The 22,778-nt window shown below is 41.3% G+C and overlaps 1 protein-coding gene across 7 annotated transcripts in view; it reads right to left on the bottom strand.

The window, feature by feature from the left end:
- RBM19 (RNA binding motif protein 19) overlaps positions 1-22,121 on the bottom strand; it is a 124,185-nt gene extending 102,064 nt beyond the window's left edge. For 6 of the 7 annotated variants that reach the window (XR_015872560.1, XR_015872562.1, XR_015872561.1 and 3 more), the window contains exons 1-8: positions 21,962-22,121; positions 19,215-19,397; positions 19,006-19,131; positions 7,800-7,832; positions 4,176-4,386; positions 3,057-3,259; positions 275-370; positions 60-138 (exon numbers count right to left, since the gene is read on the bottom strand). Coding sequence is in view for 4 of the 7 variants with exons in the window: in XM_088457273.1 (XP_088313399.1) it covers positions 60-138; positions 275-370; positions 3,057-3,259; positions 4,176-4,386; positions 7,800-7,832; positions 19,006-19,131; positions 19,215-19,397; positions 21,962-21,997 (967 nt within the window). In the remaining 3 variants the exon portion in view is untranslated. The remainder of the gene's footprint in view (positions 1-59; positions 139-274; positions 371-3,056; positions 3,260-4,175; positions 4,387-7,799; positions 7,833-19,005; positions 19,132-19,214; positions 19,398-21,961) is intronic. The other variant, XM_088457277.1, reaches the window with a different exon arrangement.
- Between the last annotated feature and the right edge of the window lie 657 nt (positions 22,122-22,778).

Genomic DNA, 22,778 nt, shown 5'->3' with positions numbered 1-22,778 from the left:
CTATTTTGTACATTTCCAAATAATATGTCCTACAACATCAGCAGTAAATCAGAAGTTACCGGTCTTGTTGCCATGAATGTTCCGCACGATTCGTAGGGCAGCTGGCTTTAATGGGAGAAGGAACTCACGCACATTTTGCTGAAAACAGACAAAACATTTTTGTAAAGGTAGTGGGATTCTAATTGCTATATTACTCATAAACAAATTTATGCATGTCGTTTACAAAGAGTGTAAAAAATTTCATTTTTTTCCAGATTACTGATTGAGAACTTACTTCTGTTACATTGAAAGGTGCTCCCCTCAGTTTGACAGTATATGGAGTTGTTGGCTCATTCTGCACAGGTGGCTTCTGCAAGGAAGAAGTGACATACTTTACAGAAAGTTAGTCTTAACTCTTAACTTGGGAAGAAATGTTTAATCACTTTATTGTTAACTTTTTAAATTCAAAATTTCATTTAAAAAACTGGTATGTGTTTGCTTGCTAATGATTAATTAGCTATTAGCACCAGCTATTAAATAAGCCCCTAAGGAAGCCTGAATATATACGATTTACTGACCTTTTTTTAGATATACATTGGATACTTTGTGGCCAGTTGCAGTTTTCCAAATTCCGATAAGCCTTATTGTTTTATATGTTCATCTACAGTCAATTTATTGCTTTTTAGAATTAAAAATTTAGGCCCGAATTCAAGTAGACGCAAAAAGTCAGAAACTTTTCGCCTGTTGTACTTTCTGCCGCATTCGCCTGTTTTGGACGCAAATTAACAGCATGCGTGTCCCCGCGATTCACCCTATTTAATTACAGAACAGGCGAAAATGCATAAATGGCGAGAAGTACTGAATAGATTGGGGGAATCAGTCTGTACCCCAAAATAAGATGCACGGACACTGGAAATAAATTACAGATGTGTACTATTAGCCCTAATAAAAGTACTTTGTCTCTTTAATTTGTGTTAAAAGCTTTCTAGGAGCACATTTGTAAAAGTGGTGAAAAATTATAGAAAACAGTATTTTTGGTGGAAAAAAAAGTGTCCTGTCAAATTTGGGGTACTTGGTGCTAGCATATTTCTGTGTTTCTAAAGTGTACTTTAAAAAAAAATTAGAAAAATCCACCTGCTGCATGCACCTGCAATCCTAAAAACACCTGACCCATCCATACAGCCCCCCAAGAAACCTACTTCGCTACTTTTTATCCTTGTCCCCCCCTCCCCACACACTTTTTTCATTTTTGCCCAAAAAATTACAACTTTTTTTGGGGTGTTGAGGTATTTTTTTTTTTCTTTTGGCCGATTTGTCTAATAGAAACCGGCCCTTAGTTTGTTGGAAGACTGCTAAAAAGTGTTCCCTGTGGGAGAAACTTACTAATAATCTATATAATAAGGGAGAAAGCGTGTGTGTGTGTGTGTGTGTCAGTTTGTCCTTTATGCACGGCCAGAGTTTTGTACCTAACTCCTCCAAATTTGGCATGGTGGTGTAGTTTGACCAGGATTAGGTTTATGGCTATGTTTGAAGTACGTCAAGCCCATGGAGGTCTACATGGTGCCCATGAAGTAGGCAGTGGAGTCTCTAATTTGAAATTTTTATTTAAGCAAGTTTGCTCAGGACGTCTCCCAGTGCCTAAAACTGCACTGATCTGAAGGCACAGGCTGATATGTACCAGTCGGGGGCAGGCAGAGCCCCAACAGAAGATCAGTGAGTTGTAGGATCAACTGTCACACTGCACCTGCACTGACAGTTACTAGTTTCCTCCCAGCACATTTTCATAAGCCATGCTCTCCAATGTTGGTCTGCAATGTAAATAATGAAGGCTGCAGATGTACTTCAAGGTCCATTCTTCAACCTGGGGAACGCCAGGTATGCCAGCTCTTAAGTAATGTCACGTAATATTTTTAATATATAATTATTCTGATGAGTATAAGTTTAATTGGAATAATGTATGCATTCTGCAACATCAATACTAGTGCGGTGGTTGAATGTATTACTCTATATATTTCTTACTTCCTTTGAAGTGTATTTCCTGATGAAAGCAAGAGCATTACAGATGTCCAGGAAACTGTGGTCAGGAGAAGCTTGATTTCATTTTCTTTGAGTATGCAAATATTTGTGTATTAATATTTGCTTGATCATATTTAATGCATGGTGCCACCTGTTTTCCTGTGTAATATTTCAAAATCTATAACCTAAAAACAGATGAATCTGCATTTTGTATCTATAATCACAATTTATGATTATTCATCACAGTTATTATGTATCACTGTATATGCACCATGGACTATACTTAGATTGGATGCAAAATGCATCTAAGCACAAAGGTAAAATTCTTTATTTTTTAATGTATTTTACTCTGCATATTAGGTAGCAAATGTGCCTCCCTACTAATGCAAGTAAACAGGAGCAGATGTGCCAGGAATATGGCTGGTGGTGTGGTGGGCATTTTGTTAAAAAATGAGTGTTCAGCACACTGTAATCCTGCTATTCCATCGCACTGGCTGTGTCTTAGAAGAGGTCGTGAATCAGACACAGCAAATGGTCGTCATCAGCAGCTCGCAGCAGGGTTGGAATACTCGCAAGTCATTCTCCTTCAAACACTCACATTTGTGTCGATCAGGTCGCCATTTTGGAATGTATATTGTGTAAACAAACTCTTACTGTATTTGGAGGCTACATGCCCCCTCCAGCCCCTCTGGCAGTAAGTGCAAAAAGCGTCCAAGATGCCGGGATAAAATAGACAAACACAGATAAGCGTATTAAATAAGCCTTGTGCTCCTTTTAAGGTGATCACTTGTGTGTCTCAGCTGGTGTGAGGATGTCTGTTATGTGAATGATTGTTGTACAAGGCAAGGAGAAGTGTCATACTGGGGACCTGGTTTAGTCCTCATTGTAAATAAAAGAGAAATTAATGAAAGGTTGCTATTAATGGTCCCAGTGTATTTTTTTTTTTTAACCTCACTATGCAGGACAATCATATTCCATACTATATATTTACAGATAACTCTTCCGATTTCGCCCTAGAATTGATTTAAGATGAGATTTATACTGCACTACTTTTGACTCACCTCCTTCTTCCCTATCTTGCTCTTCTCAGATGGTCCAGGATCTTTGCCGATGCCAGTAGTTTTCCTCTGATCTGCTCCTTTCTCACTTTCCTTATGCTCTGACTCTCCCTCATCTCCAGATGAGGCACTAGAATTATCTTTCACTACCTTAGATTTAAGGTATTCCATGTCTGAAATCTCTGGCTGCAGAGCAAGTTTCTCACCTGTTATTGAGCAGTGAAAGACAACTGAAATCATGTACTGCTGTACAACTAATCATATATAGTGCTCATCAAGCCCTACAACAAGGCTCCATTCTCCCAGGTATCATAAGGTTCCACAGGAGAGGACGAGAACACAGACCATAGCACCATTGCAAGACCCCACAGTAATGTTTAATCATTAGTGAGTACTTGCACATGTACTATACTTGGAGGAAAAGTTAGGCCTCTAAACAGGGGTAGTTATGCCTACATCCAGGTCAGCATAGGATACAATAATTAGTACTGCCCCCTCCCCCTTCTTGGCACGTTACTATTAGCTGGAGTGCCTTGACATGTCTGGCTCATCATAGATTTTGAAATGTGGGTAACAGTCTCCTGCATTTTATGAGCTAATGGTATAGCAGATCTTTACTGGTGCACAGTCTGAGCTGGGGGATTCTTCAGTTTTACCGATTTCTAGATAACCTCTCCCTTTCTAGCACCTGACGCGAACTTATTAAATGATTGAACAAATTCCATTTCTGGATTAAAACAGTTTATGCCTAGAAATTACAGCCTGTGTCCTTCCAGGTGCCAGTTTGTACTCTTGTAACAAACCAGCAAGTGCCCTCATACATACATGCCAGTGTTTTTTCACATGCCTGCTAATGTCCCTACTAACGCTGAGCGCTGGTCTCACGACTGTCACGTTTCAACACAATTCAGTTTTTCATACCAGTACCTGCTCTAAACCACTGCTAAAACATTTCTTAACCAATGAAAAGATGACATGAGGTGTTCTATTAATCCCTCCCTCCATCCTAAAAAAAACAAAAAAAGTTCACAAAAAGGTGGAGTGATCCTTAAAAGGAAAATATTGTTTCTATTACCAAATCATTAATTTCTCAATAGCTTTATAATAATACGTGCTCCATACCAGTGGTTTGTTCTCCATTCTTTCCTGATCCATCCTCATTTTCATCACCAGTATCTTGTTCCGATTCAGAATCAAAATTCAGATAATCATCCTGTGAGCGGCTCTTTATCTTCTCCACTGGCTCAGCCTGGGTGTCATTGGCCCACGTAGCAGTCTTATTCCTGTTTTGGTGCACAGTGAGAAACTCTTTGAAGCCACTGTCCTTTTCCAGCTGCAGATAATACACAATAGGTCAGATGAGGAGCATTAAAGAGGTTACTTACTTTAAATAATATTGATGCTTCTGCTGTTAGGGGTAGGAACCATTGCATTGCTATGGCACTGTCCCCACCCTGCACAGCTCACAATGGCACACATCTATCCCCTGAGAGAGACTGACAATGTTAAGAGACATGGCATCATGCTTTCCCTGTAGTATGTTCTATTACCATTTTTAAGCACGTTAACATCTAACTGTAAGCCCTGCATATATCATCTCCCAGTGTGGCACTAGCAACATAAAAGGATGTGCTCCCGTGTGCAATTATACACATTAATTGCATTTAGACAGATAACAGGTAGAAGAGGTTGTACAAAGGAGTAATTATCCCTCAGGCAATTGCATTTTTTGTAGGGTTCATAAGTTGCTAGCCCATAGTAACAAATACTCTACTTTGCATTATCAGTAACTTTTAACTTTGTGTATTAACTACTGTATTGATAATGCAAAGTAACCAGGATAATTGTAAAGTGCAATGGAATATGCTGGTGCTATATAAGGAGCTGTTAATAATAACAAAATCATCATAAATCACAATGCAACAATCATTCCACATGAACAGACATGATCAAACAGCTTATTGCTCTAATTTCCCACAAATCCAGTAATAAGAGTCTAACAGGGGTATTCGATATGAAGCGAAAAGTCTTTTTTTGCGATAATTCGCAAAAAAAGACGTCATTTTTGCTGGTTTTGGTTTTACACCGTATTCAATTTCAAAGACTTTTCGCAGGTTCGAAAAGAATTTGAAAAAAAACGGGGATAACTTTTCACCACTGAATAGGTGGCGAAAAAAAGGGCAGAATTGGGGTTTAGGGGTGCAGGCTTAAAAGAAATAGCCTGCACACCTGGGAATGACATTTTAAAAATAACTGTGTCAAAAAAAGTTTGAAAAAAAAATAGGGACACCCCAAAAAATTAATTTAAAAATTGGGGTGAAAAAAAAAAAAATGGGAAAAAAAGTGTTTAAAAATAGGGAAATAGATTCAGGGCTATTCTGCAAGTATGCGGCAGGTGTTTTCTAGAATAGGCTATTAGCGGCAGGTGCATAGTTGCAGAATTTTTAAAACTTACTTTAGGGACATAAAAATATGCTAGTACCCATTTTCATGTACCCCAAATTTGATAAAAAAAACGAAAAAAATAACCTAAGTGCTCTTCTGCAACACATCTTGAATGCCGAGTGAAAAAACACCTGCTGCGGCTATTTAAATCCCCGACTTTCAATTGCAGGCTAAAACGGGGATACACAAAGTGATCCCCCATGTTTTTACAACTTTAGGGGGGTCCTACAATTTACTCAAGGAAAAATTAGTTTTTTTACGCAGATCCCACTTTGCAGTTTGCCGTTTTCATAGCTTTTATATTGAATACTGGGATAAAGCAGGCGCGCGCCCGATACTTTATCTCAGGAAAATCTCCGATGTGGGGCGAAAAGTCCAGCACGGACTTTTCGCTCCCGTATTGAATACCCCTCTAAACAGGGATGTACATCAGTGAAGGAAATGCAACATACACTATAATAACATTGTTTAGTTTAGAAAATATTAATAAAAAAAAAAAAAAAAAAGACACGGCAATCAAGTTACCAGTTCCCAGTAAGGGCCATGTCCCAGACTTAAGCAGCAGGAAAAATACAAAGGACATAAGGGGCACTGCCTTCTCTTTTTAATGTAAAATGTATATATTCCAAATTGCAAATGTTTTTCTACCCACTCTTCCTATTGGTAAAAAGCCATTCAGACAGCATTTGTTGCAGCTCTTGATCGTTTTCAAATTGTGCATCCAATAATCAATCTAATATTCCTCCTGATGTATAATATCCACCAAGTTCCTTCTCTGCACTCTGCTGTTTCAGCACATCTATTAATCTCCTAAGGCCCAAGACTGAACTGCATATTCAAGATAAAGCCTTATTTGTACATTATAAATCATGCAGCAGATTGGCAAGCACTTCCTTGAGCTACCATTAAGGGGCCAATCCACTAGGCGACCTGAACGTCTAGTGTTCAGACCTTCAAGTCTCCGATTTGCGGTGCCCACACTAAATGGCGTTCACTGAACATCATTCAGTGCAGGAGCCCGACCTATAACTGAACACGCCGAACCTGACGAGCTTCGTCAGGTTGAGTCAGGGTCGGCAAGGAACCAGCGTGCACGCGCATCGCTGGTCCTTGCCGGCTATCCATTATACGACTTTGTGAATAATGCGACCAAACCTCCTGGTTTTGGTCGGATTGTTCACAAAGTCGTGTAATGGATAGGCCCCTTTACACATGGATGGGCCATAAGATATTAACTGCATGTATAATTCTAATCCCAAATGCAAAACTTTACATGTATCTTAATGAAACGTCATCTGCCATTCATCAATCTCCCAATTTATCTACATACCATGTATTAATACATCTACTCTGTAATATTATATTTTATACCTCAAACTGGATTTAGTTGGGTACCAGTACTTAATGACAAATAGTAATACTCTTACAGAGTAATGTAGACTCACTTCTGCATCTTTTGAGATAGGTCCACGCTAACAAACATGTAATCTAAAATAAATCTGCAACAGTTTTATTCTTATGAGCTCTGTGCTATGAAGATGCAGAGCAGGCCAGCATTAGACATCAACTTTCTGCATGCACAAGAATGCAAGGCAGAAGGCCTTGCTGCTACCACAATCTATGCAATTTACTAAAGGGGCCTATCCATTACCTGATGTGTGTGCATGCTGGGTCCTTGCCGTCCCCGACTATCTACTGAACATGCCCGTCAACCTGACGACGCTCATCAGGTTCGGCATTTTCAGAGATAGGTGGTCGGGCTCATTCACTGAATGATGTTCAGTGAACGCCGCTCAGTGCGGGCACCGCACCTCGGCGACCTGAAGGTCTGAACGCTAGTCATTCAGTCTTTCAGGACGCTTAGTGGATAGGCCCCTTAAGAGAACCCCTCTCCTAGAAAAAGCTAGACAAATTCAGTTCAGGACCACCCACAACCTCCTAATACTTTCAATGTATGTGTTAGCAGAACTAATAACTGCTAAACACCAATGTGGAAGGCTCCAAGAGCACTGAGGACTGGTTAGACACTACCTACAAGAGACAACAGGTAAATATCTCCATGACACCACATTTGAAGTGTAGAGAAAGATTCAAAATATACAATATACGATTGCTTGTTTTATTATTCTCTGCACAGTGCATTAACAAGGTATTTAGAGAGAAACAATGACAAGTTCTTGCAATCTATATTTATATAGTAAACAATAAAAATAAACTTTTTTGCAATCACACATAAATAACTACATATAACAAAGAGTCAATTATCTTAACATAATCATCAGGAAGATTTTAAATACGTACTTGCTCCAAGGCTTCATTCTTCTTCTTCTTGGACTGAAAAAGAACACAGTAATCTTATAGGTAGACAGCATCAGGATGAGGCCAAATAAACGCTTCAACACAGATTTCAAAGTGAGATGCAAATCAGTTTAGATTCAGTCCTGACAAATGTTAAAACAGAAAATGCCGATAGGTGGTGCATGTAGTTTGGACACACCCCTCCCAATCTAATGGTGCATACACACGGGACGACCGTCAGCGATAACAATATGGCTGAATGATCTCCCGGGTGTGCTGGATGATCGATATCGATCATCCAGCACACCACCAACCTGAGTCCCTATAGTAACCTGGTCGATATTGACCAAGTCGGAATGCATATACGGTCGATGGGACAATATCTTTATCGTCCATACGTGCCCGCGCATCGCAGGTCATTGGTGGGTTGGACGCAACAAAAAATGCACGATATGAATGATAACTATATGATCGATATCGTTATCGTCATTTTAATCGTACCGTGTATATGCACCATTACTCTATTCCTAAATTTGAATCAGGCCCAATGGCTGTAATATCCTTTGCATTTTTCACAGCATACTCACCTGACACCTGTTTGCATATTTTTATTTTTTTTAAAAAAGCTTGTAATAGCATGAGTTTTAACCAGTGTTTAAGATAATTAACTAAGTTACTGATTTTTTTTCTCAAAGTATCACCAAAAAAACAACAACAACAGACTGCTGAAACCACAAATAAGCCTGAACTGTTAAGAAAGGTATAGAGACAAACAATTATTTGTCATTCACGTGGGCAGGTTTAATTAAGGACTGTCCAAAAGTAAAGAATCTCTTTACAACTAATTATTGTGTAAAGCTGGCCACACACTAGACTAACTTACATCCAACTAGTTGATTGGTTGGAATGAAAATCTGGTAAGGTATGAAAGCAAATGACAATCAGCAATTTACTCCTAAACGCCGGAAAATGGACAAAAACTGTTGTTTGAACAAATTGTTTAGATCAAACATTTAACAAACTTGTCTGAACGACCATTTTCATCTGTTTTCTGGCATTTAGGAGCAAATTGCTGATCATCAGTTACTCCCATACGTTACCAGATTTTCATTCCAACCAATCAACTAGTTGGATGAAAGTTGGTCTAGTGTGTGGCCAGCTTAAGACTACTTTGGTGTTTGTTCTCTAATGTCAGATAATTCTTGCCCAATATGAATTATCCTATTTGTGTGTTGCTGTGATTTATCGTCTTCCTGCACCACACCAACAATTTCTTGAACACTTCTCTGTCTGGCTCCCTCATTTCTTATTGGCGGACATCCCACCAACATCATGGGTTATTTTAACATGTCTATTGATAGTCCACATGCTCCTATTGCCTCCAAACTACTCTTGGCCTCTCCCAGTGTACGGACTAATCAGGATGGCCACTACCTCCATCTTGTATTCTCTAGATCTAGACTATGCTCGGTTTCGGATTTACTTAACTCTCCTTTCACTCTCTCAGACCACAACCTCATCACTTGCAAGTGTTCCTGTATTAATTTAAATCTCTCGGTTTCTGAACTCTATCAAACTTTCATCTAATTAACTCTATTAAATTTTACATCTTTACACCTCTTAGCAACAATGATTCTCACCAGTTTCTACATTAACTTCTCCTGATATTGCTGTACAGTACTGCATCTTAACCAAAACCCTAGAAATAACCCTTGATAAAGTGGCTCTCTCTTCTCTTCACACTCCAAATTGAATTCGATGTCAGTCCTGGCACTCTAAAGTAACACAACATCTACAAAAACTCTTGTGAAGTAGAACGAGTAGATCTCATACTTTAAGGCCCTGAAACTGAGTTGGGAGTACAGCAAAAAAGAGCAGGAAACTGTGCACATTGGTAAAACCATGCTGCGCTGCAGGTGTGGCAGATTTAGAATGTGCAAAGAGATTAGATTTGTTATGGGGAAGTGTCCAAACTCAAATTGCACTATAAAAATGAAACTGTCCAGCATTTGGAGGCTACCTGAAAAAGCAGTCAGTATTTAACCTGCATGATAAAAAAATAAATTGATTTGCACCCCTTGTATTGTAACATGGTTTGCTCCAGATACAAAGTTACTTGCTCTTTTTTGCTTTACTCACTGCGCATATTTACAGCTGTCTACCGCTCCTATTGAAATAGAGTGACACTGCCAAACAAACATGATTTATTTATTAACAGTTATTTATATAGCGCCAGCATATTCAGTTGTGCTTTACAATTGGGAACAAAACAGTAATAAGACAAAACTAATAACTAGAGATGAGTGGTTCGGTTTTGCCTCAGATCTTCCCGCCAAACTCGGATCTCAGAATGAGGCAAAACGGCATCTTTCACAAACATGGAGATGTCCATGAAAGGTGAAGTTTTGCCTCTTTCTGAGATCAGAACTTGACGGGAAGATCCAAGCCAAAACCAAACCGCTCATCTCTAATAACTGCCAGACAAAGAGGTAAGGGACCCTACTCGCAAAGCTTACAATCTATAGAGAAATAGGAACTTGATACATGAGGATCAAGCTTTTAACCCCAAGGGTGATTACAGTGATCGCGCAAATTGGAAAAATGTATGGGTCCCGGGGACCCCACTTTAAAAAATTGGGGTCCTACTTCACTGTTTCTAGGTCACATCACATATTATGGGGGGTGAGGGCAGACGGCAGTTGGGTCAGTGCTGGTGGCAGGTACAGTAGCAGTTGGGGTAGAGCTGGAGGTAAAGGCAGGGAGAAGTAGGGGAAGAGCTTGAGGAAAAGGGGAGTAAGGGCAGTGCTAAGGGTAGGGAGGAGGAAAGTGCAGACAGCAGTTGTGACAGTGCTGGGGGTCAAGGGGGAGGCTAGGGGCAGGCAGTGCTGGTGGTAGGAAGAGGACAAGGGTAGATAGCAGTATATGTGCAGCGAGCATCTGTGCAGTATGTATTTGAATATTGGGTATGTGTGCAATATGCATGTCTGCAGTGGGCATCTGTGCGGTATGCATATGTGCAATATGTATGTGGAAGAGCTCGGACAGTGAGGGGATTAGTACAGCATCAGAGAGCGATCGCTGTCAGGGTGTCACAGGGGAAGAGATATGGCACTGATCCAGTCCATTTGGATGGCTCTACAGGCTTTCTGTAGACACCAGAATGCAACGTTGCTAATGGTACAAAAGTCTTGTCAGTACAGGGTCACAGCCTCTCAATATGGTGCTATTTCCTCGGGTCACAGCGGGAGAGGCAGTAGGTGGCAGGCAGAGGGTGATCGAGAGGCCATGGGTGACAGGGAGAAGCAGTGGGTGACAGCTGGTGGAGTCTGGGTTGCTGCTACACAACTAAACTATTTTAGTTTAAATGGACTCGCTTCACCCAGGGGCTGCACCCCCCGCATACACATACACAAACACCCCCTAAGACAGGCACAAAAGGTACATAGGATGTCAGTATAGAAGTACAACAGCAGCAATATGTGCACTGGATCTTACAGCAGCTGCAGGAGTGCAGATTGTGACAGTGTTGTCAGACAGTCTGACTGTGAATCCAAATGAATCAGCTGCACTTCGGTTCAGTGCACTCTGTCACTTTCTTGCACGTCTCACCAGCATGTAGGTGGAGTGATGATACTGCAGACAGTGGGCTTGGGACTTAGGAAAAGATGTGCTACAGGTGGGGATGGGGGGAAAAGAGTGTTACGTTAGGGGGAAGGAGAAGTGTGTTAAGTACAGGGGCATTTGTGTTACAGAAGAGAGAATGAAAAAATGTGTTCTCAAAGAGAATGTTAATTTGTGCCCCATCAAACAAGCACAATCTCAACCCACCCCCCCTACCTTCCCGGTCATGCTCATACCCGGTTCATGCCGAGAGCTGCCTCAGTAAAGTGTGACATCCCAGTGACAGGCGGCAGTGTGACATAGTAGCAGCAGCGCTGCCCTCCTTGATCCGGCGCCCAGAGGAGCGGTGGTAGCGCGGGGAAAGAAGCAGAGGCAGTTTCCAGGCTCAGCGATGAATGGCACTTGATCCGCGAGGAGACATAATAGAGTAACAGGCGGCGGCACGTGACTGGGAGACGGAGGTTTCAGGCAGCGATTGGATAAGAAGACACTGCCACCATCGTTTATTGGTTGAGGACTCGGGGAGACTCTGAGGAGTTTATTGACATGGCTGCTGCACAGCGCGCCCTGCAAGACCCGCTCATTTTTTAAAAGAGAGTCCTTCAGTGCCTGTATCGTGCAAATACGCGCTATAGCAGATATTTTGCAATCACTGGATTCTCTGTGGGACGCATGGGACATTTACATACATTCAAGTACGTGAACTGTTTCTAAACCACAATTTTTTTTTTCTGGTGTCTAATTCTTAAATACTAACAACAAGGTAATATACAACAGAAAAAAATTCACTACAGTAAACAGTTCCTTCATGATTTTTAAAAAACTCTGCGTGATGCATCCGCATGAAAGTTCTATATTACTAGACTTATTTGCAATTTCATCCCAACACTTTAAAAAAAAAGTTAATAATATTCCCTCCTGCTAATAGCAGTTACCGATCCGACATCTCTATTTCTGTTGACAACACGACAATAAACTACCCCCCTCAAGCTTATTCTTGACTCAGAATTGTCCTGTGCTGCCAACATTCAATCTGCATCTAAACCATGTTACATACATCTAAGGCAAGGAACACACATGGGCAACTTGTCCGCCGACCGAGGGAGCCACATAGCAAGCGGACAAATACTAAGCCAATACACACTTAACAATCTGCTGCTTGATGTGTATGCGCTGACATCACAACTGGGCAGGCATTTAAATTTATCCACCCAGTTTGGACGTCAGTCGCTGACGGTCCCTGCATCAAGTGTCCGGGCGGTCGGCGGGTCGCCTTACACACAGCCAGATGTACGGATATATCTGCAAGATACAGTACTATGCAAAAGGTTAAAGGCCTCTACACACTAGACAATATTTTAAACGATATGGCCAATTCAGACGCATCATAATGACAAATCGTTCAAAATCGTCAAGTGTGGATGCACTATGCGCGCTACCGTGGCGTCATCTGTTGCATCTTCAGATCTACTCTACATGCAGGAAGATCTGTCAATCTCGTTAACAATTCCCCTCGGATTGTTCAGTGTGTACGCACTACTGGACGATCAGCCCATATGTTTACATTATATAGCTAACGATGTAACCACCAGATATATTGTTTTGTCGTTTGTTAGATTGCACAGTTTGTTATGCACTAGATCGTTTGTCTGGGAGTTCAAGGGAAATCACTGACTACATTGCATCGTTTGCAAGTCGTCTGTGTGTACCTAACTTTAGGCAGGTGTGGAATAATGCTGCATAGTAAGAATGCTTTCAAAAATAGAAGCGTTAATAGTTTATTTTTATCAAATTAACAAAATGCAAAGTGAATGAACAGAAGAAAAATCTAAATCAAATCAATATTTGGTGTGACCATTCTTTGCCTTCAAAACAGCATCAATTCTTCTAGGTACACTTGCACACAGTTTTTGAAGGAACTTGGCAGGGAGGTTGTTCCAAACATCTTGGAGAACTAACCACAGATCTTCTGTGGATGTAGGCTTGCTCAAATCCTTCCGTCTCTTCATGTATGGCCCCCACAGAGCCCAGATCTCAATATCATAGATATTGAGATCTGGGCTCTGTGGGGGCCATATCATCACTTCCAGGACTCCTTGTTGTTCTTTATGCTGAATATAGTGCTTAATGCCTTTTGCTGTATGTTTGGGGTCGTTGTCTTGCTGCAGTATAAATTTGGAGCCAAACAGATGCCTCCCTGATGGTATTGCATGATGGCCAATCAGATGCCTCCCTGATGGTATTGCATGATGGATAAGTAATATAGAGTATATGAATCATATACAATTCAGGCGCACATGTGATATTATTGTCTCAACGCAATATTATGAAAAGAGCTGCTCCTAATCGTGATCAATCTGTGGTTAACACCTGGGAATAAATTTATTAAAGCTCGATTTGCAGGTTGTTTTGAAGACTGATTTCGTTCTTCTCAAACCGACTCAAATCGAATGTTGCAAAACCAGTGATTTTGCCAGATTTACTATTATTCGATTTGTTTTGCGATTTGCAAAACAAATTCGATTTGAGTCGGTTCTGAACAGTGATTTGCTGTTCGATTTGGCATGTTCATGTACAAATCGAACGGCAAATCACACTTCAAAATGAATTGCAAATCCCCGACAGCATAGAACTGCTTCATGCTTTCACTTTCAGCATGAGCAGTTTGTTCTCACACAGACATCAGTGAGATGCCTGCATGTATCTGACTGTAAAAAGTAAATAAAGAGTTAAAACTTTAAAAAAAATGCACGTTGGGTCCCCCTCAAAACAGAACCATCCCCGGACTGTTCAAACCTAGGTCTAGTTGACTAAGTACAGGGAAAAAATTACGTAGTGTCTCCCTGTACTCAGTACAACCAGCACTGGGCTATGGGAAGCAGGGCTGGTTCAGGAATTACAGGGAAAAATTTGAGTAGGGTCTCCCTGTAATTCATAGAACCAGCCCTGGACCCCTTCTAACGGGGGACAGATCCCACAGCCTGGGGAGCGCTATCACCGGGCCTCCCAGCTGCAGCATCAGCCCGGACCGCTAGTCAGCCCAGGCCAGGGATCCCTGGGGAGTTGACCCCTCCAATAAAGGAGTCTCCCTCTCCAGGGCACCCCTAGCCTAGGCCGATAGCCTGGTGCTATCCCCGCCACCCCTGGGCGGTGGGTGGCGGGTTGATTGTGTTAGTATAGTGTAAAAATAGAAGAATATAAACATTGTCTTTACAGTAGAACTGCAGGTCCCAGGAAGCCTCCCCCAAATGCTGGTACTTGGAGAACCACAAGTACCAGCATGCGGGGCATTAAGGGCCCACTGGGACCTGTAGTTCACCTGTAAAGAAATGTTGAAAGAAAGACACACACCTTACACAGTATAAGTTTAATACATACATACACACTCACACATACTCACCTATATTACCTCGAGTGGTCCCCTTGTCCAGTAGGCATCCAAGGGTCTTGTTAAAATAACAAAGCGATAAACCTGACCATCGTACTAAGCCATATTCATCCTAAATAAGATGAATATTCCTTCTCGAATGAAGCACACAGAAGCGGCTTCCTCCTTTGAAGCTCCGGGTCTGTGCGTTCATTGGCTGAAAGAGGTCAGGCGCTGCCTCTCAGCCATGAACGGCTCCCTCCATTGAACTCAATGGTGGGAACCGCAGACCATCGACCCACTTGCGAGTGGACAGCCGCTCGCGAGTGGGTCTGAATCAGGCCCCAAATCCCCAACTCTTATTTGCTGAAATGCAGCCCCAAACTTTCAAGAAACCTCCACCATGCTTCACTGTGGCCTACAGAGCCCTGATCTCAACAGCGAGTCTGTCTGGGATTACATGAAGAGACAGAAGGATTTGAGCAAGCCTACATCCACAGAAGATCTGTGGTTAGTTCTCCAAGATGTTTGGTACAACCTCCCTGCAGAGTTCCTTCAAAAACTGTGTGCAAGTGTACCTAGAAGAATTCAAGAACTGATGCCGTTTTGAAGGCAAAGGGTGGCCCACACCAAATATGGATTTTATTTAAATTTCTCTTCTGTTCATTCACTTTGCATTTTGTTAATTGATAAAATAAACTATTAACAATTCTATTTTTTAAAGCATTTTTACTTTGCAGCATTTTTTCCGCACCTGCCTAAAACTTTTGCACAGTACTGTATATCGGCATCAGCTGGCTGCAGGGCCGTAGTGATACGTCTGTGAAGGACGTCATTCACAGACATTTTGTCTGTACATACCCGCCAATGCACTCGTCGGCTGATTGAACAAAATATCGCATAGTGTGTACCCAGCATAAGAAACATATCCAGAATATATACACCTCGCACACAAGACACAAACTTTAATTCATGCACTCAATATAACTTGCATTGACTATTGCAATAGTCTCCTTACTGGTCTTACCCTATACAGACTTAGGGGTAAATTTACTAAAGTGAGAGTTTTTAGAAGTGGAGATGTTGCACATAGCAACCAATCAGATTCTAGCTATTATCTTCTAGAAGGTGCTAGTTAAATGTAAAGTAGAATCTGATTGGTTGCTATTGGCAACATCTCCACTTCTAAAAACTCTCACTTTAGTAAATATAACCCCTAAAATCTATTTTGAATGCAGCAGAAAGGCTGATCTCGCAAAACATTCTGCTGCAGCTCCGCTTTGTCAGACCCTACATTTGGTTGCCAGTACTTTACCAATATAAAATAGTTTTGCTTATATAAAAGGACATCAGGTACAAAAAAAAAAACGCACCGAAAGGTATAATGGAATAAGACTTAATACATATCCAGTAAAATTGTAAATACATGTGATTAGGAAATTGTTGTCATGGCATATTATTCTGGATGTGCCCCTAATAAACGTCAACTACAACAACAAATTTTGGAAGCTATAAAATCAAAAACCTATTAAAGCTTAGTGCAAAAAATGTGCATCAATAAAATTATTATTTAAGGGGGATCCCTTTATAAGTCTACTGACATACTGTGCCCTTTATGGAATATCTACTTTGATTATAAACCTTCCAAAATGTGTTTTTGTATATATTGTTGGATATAAGGCCATCAACAAAACTACCACAACATACAACTCATTGACTATCTGAAAATATCTCCCACAGTTTACATGTCTCATCCACACTCATTAGAGGCTCGTATTCGTGGTTACAGGACTTCTTCCAGCTGCACCCACTTTGTGGAAAGCCATCCCTCGCATAACAACTTTCCTCTAGCCTCCAATTCTTCAAGTATTGTCTGAAAACTCACTTCTACAGACACGCTTATGAAACTCCTGAAGCTATTCTATCCAATTATCGCTCTTCTACACAGTGGACACAAAACTTACAAATGTTCTCTTTCTAAACTCTCACAACCCATCGACCAACATTGCTGTGTGACTAGATCATATAGTCCACCTTCACAATCTGGCTGCACCACTTAACAGAGGGTTTGATTTACAGAAAATACAGAAAACCATGAACATAATACAGAGTAGAGACCGCCATTCTGAGTCATACATTCCAAGGCTTATAAAAGCTACCCACAAAAAGTACCAGGCGAAGCAGACATCTTGGGCGCACTTCATAGGCGGAATAGGCAATGCCTGGACAAGTTGAGACGTAATGGGGAGCTACAGAATACTAAAGCAAAATACACAATAATTACAAAATCATCAGATCCATGCCTGGTTTATTCCACCTACAAGATTACCAGGTGAGGCAGTCATCTTGGGCACACTACATAAGTTACAGTGTGCGAGATCAGCAATATATGGAAGTAAATATATAAGGGTAAAATTAAAATGGACTAACAAGATAACAACTGAACAAATCGTTCCATGGGTTGTTCATTCGCCACATGAAAGTGACAGTCGTGGCAGCCATCTAGGGAGCTCTATATAGGTTACAGTTGGCAGGGTTTGTAGAAGCTTAATACACAGTGGGGAATCACATAAGAGAAAAAAAATAAAGAGAACACGGGAAAGCCCCCTACATAAGACAAGGGTGGGATCGTAGAAAAAGGGGAGGGGGTAGACCATGATTGGGTAGTATGGAGAGATATAGAAAGCAGTCAGCATATTCAAAGTAGAAGTACCTGGTAACACATTAATAACAAAGTTGCAAAAATAGTAATTGATTGCAAAAATAGTCATTGTAATACACAATATTATGCAAGAAGGTAATATTGTAGCAAGCATGGGGTGCAGTGCTTGAGAAATTGTTTCATTTGAAGCAGAGATGTGTATAATAATAAAAATAGGAAACAAGGGCAGAAATCAAATTAATTAGATGTTATTTGCAGGATAGCACTATCCAGACAAGGAGTTCAGTAATACCCCTTTTACACCAACTGAAATATCCCGGGTTGATGCACGTGAGCGCGCATAATCCCGGGAATTTAGTCGGTGTGAACGGATCAACCCGGATCCAGACACCCGGGGATCCGACCCTGCTCCATTGCAGGGTTGAGCGCGGGTTGTTCCCATGTCACCCTGCAATGTAAACGGCGCAGCTCACGATGACCCGGGTCGCGCCGCATGCCGCCTGATTGGCCGGCTTCAGTGGCGCTTGGAGATGACATCATCTCCAAGCGGCCACTGCAAGCAGCGCCTGCCCGAGCGGCACGAAGCAGCGCATCCCACCTGCTCTCCCTGCCTCCGGACTGCTGCAGGATAAGGTAAGTAGGTCGCGGAGGGAGGGGAAAAAGCGCTGGTCACCTTCGCCGGGCAGCCGGGTCAGTGCTGACCCGGGTCAGGTGTGAATGGTGCCGACTCGGGCATAGCCCGGGTCGACCCGCGGTGTAAAAGGGGGTTGCCCCGGGTCAGACCCGGGGATTTTGGTCTAAAAGGGGTATAAGTAAATGTCCAGGACAGTCAGAAAGTAGGTGTTTGTAAAATGTAGTACTCCAGTAACCGTGATTTCTGGTATAATGTAACCCTTCTGTTTTCCTACTTTTCAACTCCGAATTATGATTTGAAATGCTTATCACACTTTGAACTATACACACTTAACACCTATACACTGTCTATGCAACTAAAGATACAATTATTAAGTATACCTAACATACACATGGCAAACTGCTTTCAATACACCAGTGTTTCCCAACCTCGGTCCTCAAGGCACACTAACGGTCCTGGTTTTAGTGATATCCATGGTTGAGCACAGCTGTTAAATCAAAATAGCCAAACTTGAGTCACCTGTGCTCAAGTTTGGCTATCCTTAAAACCTGGACTGTTAGTGTGCCTTAAGGACCGTGGTTGGGAACCCCTGCAATACACCCTCAATCACAAGATAGTTCAAAGGCTAGCAAAATCCTAAACAAACAGTGAGAGAACAGCAATACTTTGCTAATAGTACATTGTGTTTAGAACATTTGCATAACGAGCTGTCTTAATGCAGGCCAGAATTTGCATATCATGTATCAAATTTCTATGTCCCTATAGATTGTAAGTGTGCAAGCAATTATTACACAGTTTTGTTTTATTACTATTTTGTTCCCAATTGTAAAGTGCAATGGAATATGGTGGAACTATATAAATAAATGATAAAAAGGAAATTGCAAGTATGGTCTATTTTTAATTATAATGCATTCCATCAGCTTACCACTTTATTGTCAACAGGTATTTCCTTTTCAATCTTTTTCTTTTCCTTCTCCTTGGCATTTTTCTGGGAGTATTTGCTCCAGGCTTTATCCTTGGCTGGATCTCCAAATGATTTACATTGTTCCACCTTTCAGAAAATAACAGTGACTACAGAGAAAAAAAATCTGCCTCCCCCACTTAAAAAAACATGAATAATATATTTTCACTCACAGAGATACGGGATGTATCAATATAACTCTTGTTGAAGTGGCTCAGTGCTGCTTTGGCCTCATCATCTGAGCCGAAGCCGATGAAGCCAAACTTGCGGAATTTGCCATCCTTTGTATATTTCAGGGAGCAGTCAGTTAAAGTCCCAAAAGCAGCAAACAAGTCTCTAAATCTATCTTCTTTCATCTAAGTGAGCAAGCAGCAAAGTGAACAAAACATACACAAGTTAAATGACTCATATCTGTTATCTGCTGTTCTTATATTAAAATCCATTCTTTAGATTATATGTAATTATATATACACACACATATATATATACACACACACACAATTTTACATTTGCACTTTTAGGGAGTGTGGTTATACTTCACAATTTATAAATGAGAGCATAAGAGTTAGAAAGAGACAAATTGTTAACATGTATGTAAAAAGAGTAGTATGAATGATAGTGCCCTTTAATAACTAATGTGGTACTGTAGAAAAATAAATATATAAAGAAAATGTTAAATACTTTAAAAATGTTAAAAGTGGACCCAGTCCTCAGAATGTATCCCAGAAAAACACAATGTTTAACAAAGCTACATCTTTGAAAATTTTATACCTACATTCTACTCCCCTATTTATCTGAGAGTTGAGAGACCTTCCTTAGGAAAACCGTGCTCAGGGCAACATGTTTGGTGTACTGTTCAGCATTACTGAAAATTCAATTGTTAGTTGCGCACCACTCAGTAATAGGCATCCAACGGAGCAATGTAACTGTTGCTCCGATCGGGCGCGAGTATCGCAGGCACGACATTTCTGCTCGCAGCCTCCTGAGGTGGTGAGCAGAAATATGCGAAGAGTCTGTGTTTAGTACTTTAGAAGGGTTTAGCCACTTTACGCAGCTATACCATTGCTTTTTGGCACGACAAGCACGATAATTATAGGGCGCCCAAAGCAATTGAATTGCTTTGTAGGGTCCCAATTAATTATCGCTGCCCAAAAATCTATTGAAATGCCCCCTATGAGTTCAATATCTGACCTAGGCACTGTGTAAAATTTGTATGTTCTCCACATATTTGAGTGGGTTTCTTCCAGGTGTTCCAATTTCTGCTCATACTCTGAAAAACATGGCGGTAGGTTAATCGGATATATATATATATATATATATATATATATATATATAATTATATATATAGCATGCACAATTGGCAGAACTCTCGGTGTCTTGACAATCAAATTAGTACACTCGTACAAAGTATCAAATCGACATTTCAGAACCATCATGTTTTGTATCCTGAGGAATGAACTCACAAAGATTCTGCAACGTCGAGTGTACTCATTTGATTGTCAAGACGCAGAGAGTGCCGCCAATTGTGCATGCTATCTTTTTCTTTCCCCGCAAGGAGAGGTAAAAAGAGGGCACCGTCATAAGTAACAACTAGCTTAGCCAATGCAGTGCAGGCTGTGAAATATTTTTGTGTATATATATATATATATATATATATATATATATATATATATAAGTAAACAGTCACAGGTGTGGCACTCCAAGCATCAACTTTGAACAGCGTATCTGAAGGTCAACGTTTCAATGTCTTTAATTACATTTTCATCACGTTTGCACGCACCGAAAAGGGGGCGTGGTCATTGAAAAGGGGGCGTGTGTATAAGACGCATCACCTTTTCGTCACTCTTGGGGGCATGCCCAGCACTTATGGACACGCCGGGCAGCCCCCAAGCGCTGCTGACTGGTAGAATAGATGCCGGGTGCATGCGCCCACCGTCTATTCACCGCCGATGACCGGGTCACCGCACATTTCCCCACCCGCGGGACACTGCGACCCACGGGTGAAGACGGCACCCGCAGGCTGTTAGCGGTGCGCTGCGGGCGCATTTTGCCCTCCAGAAGGAGGGCAGGGCGCAGTGTCTCACTAAAACAGCCTAGCAGGAATGCTAATATATATATTTTATATATATTCCTAGTGTGAATGTGAAAGGTAATATACATAAGCAGCCCCGTAACAGACGCCGCTGCACCCGGGAGGTATCACCTTCTCCGGACCACTAGCCTGCTGCTCAGGGCATCCTAGAGAGGCTCCGAGTGGCAGAACAGGTCCCACGGCACTGTGGGAGAAGACAATGTCTCTCCCCACATAGTGTGTGAGATGAGTGCCAGAGCAAGGTGCAAGTTGCAGCGGAGGGTGGTGCGGCTCATACCACCCCCCGCCCCCCAGAATATCCTGCCCTGTTCGACAGTACCAGCGCAACAACCTCCTTATGGCCCTGTACATAAGATCCTGGGACAGGGACTGAAGTGAATGACCAAAATATTTTCTAAAGCGCTGTGTAATATGTATGCACTATATTAATGACTGTTCAGAAATAATTAGGATATATTAGCTACTCAGCTTTAGAGAACAAGAAATAAGTCTGGCTATCTCAGATGAATGAATACAAAAATGTAAATAAAAAAAAAATACATTCAATAGACTGTGCATAATTAGATATCAGTAACAAACTTGCAGTAATCACTTTAAAATGGTTTTATAGCATTAGTAAGTACTCATAAATGGCGCACAAAATATTTTATGGTGATAACGTAAGCAACAACTATGGACTATTCTATGTGCACTGAGAACATATGTAAATTCAAGTGAACGTGAACACATATGTGAAGTTGCAATATCATACATGCTGGTTTATATGACGCGTCTATAATGATCAGGACAAAGGTAATCCTAATAACAACGGAACATCACATTAAATACCCCGTTAGGGAGATTTTTCACGATCAGTCGCGACATCTTGCTCGGAGTCTTTAAACACACTACTCCCTATTGCCGAATCCAAAGCTAGCTTCACGTTTTGCTTGTGGGCGCCGCCATCTTGGTTTACATCACGTGTCTCAAGCTCTGCGCGCGCAGCACCTTGTGACGGTCACAGCCGTATCCTGCTCTGTGCTGCCGCGCTGCGGCCACAGCCCCACACAGCAGGGGGTAGAGGAGGACCGGTGTCTCTGTGTTGTTGGCCGCTGTCTGGATTTGAAAATGTGAAAATACCCCTGAGTGTACAAGCCTATACCCCGTTACTGTAACTGTAGTCACCAGTTTATACACTGCAGGCGTGTCTCTGTCTCCGGCAGCTAGGTATAGATATGAGTGTTATGGATTTGTTAAAGAATCAATGTAGTGCGTTTTCTTTCCTCAATACAAGTTTTGGGGAATCTGTGGTTTGACTCTCGCCTGTCTCCCACTCCTTTTATATTGCTGAATACTGGGACGACTGAATAAAAATTTAAAGGCGCCAGCTCACAGTACTTATTTTAAATGGTTTTTCCATAATACAGTAATAACATCTGTCAATGAAATATACAGCAATCATAATCAGATTAATGCTCCAAGGAGGACCAAGACAATATACTAGTCTGAGGCTCACCTCAGCCCTATCAATACATAACAAAATTAATTCTCCATTGCAAATTTTCATGTCTACAACATGGTTAATCGTTTTCTCTCATATTCAACATTCTGGGGGTGATTTATTTTTTTAGCTGTAAATAATGGGTGCCCAATGCAGCAATTCAAA

Source organism: Taudactylus pleione, unplaced genomic scaffold, assembly GCF_031769625.1.
Source record: "Taudactylus pleione unplaced genomic scaffold, aTauple2 ptg000749l, whole genome shotgun sequence".
Classification (NCBI taxonomy): Eukaryota; Metazoa; Chordata; class Amphibia; order Anura; family Myobatrachidae; genus Taudactylus; species Taudactylus pleione.
Note: the sequence above shows the minus strand (reverse complement) of the source record. Positions and strands in the feature narration are given on the sequence as shown.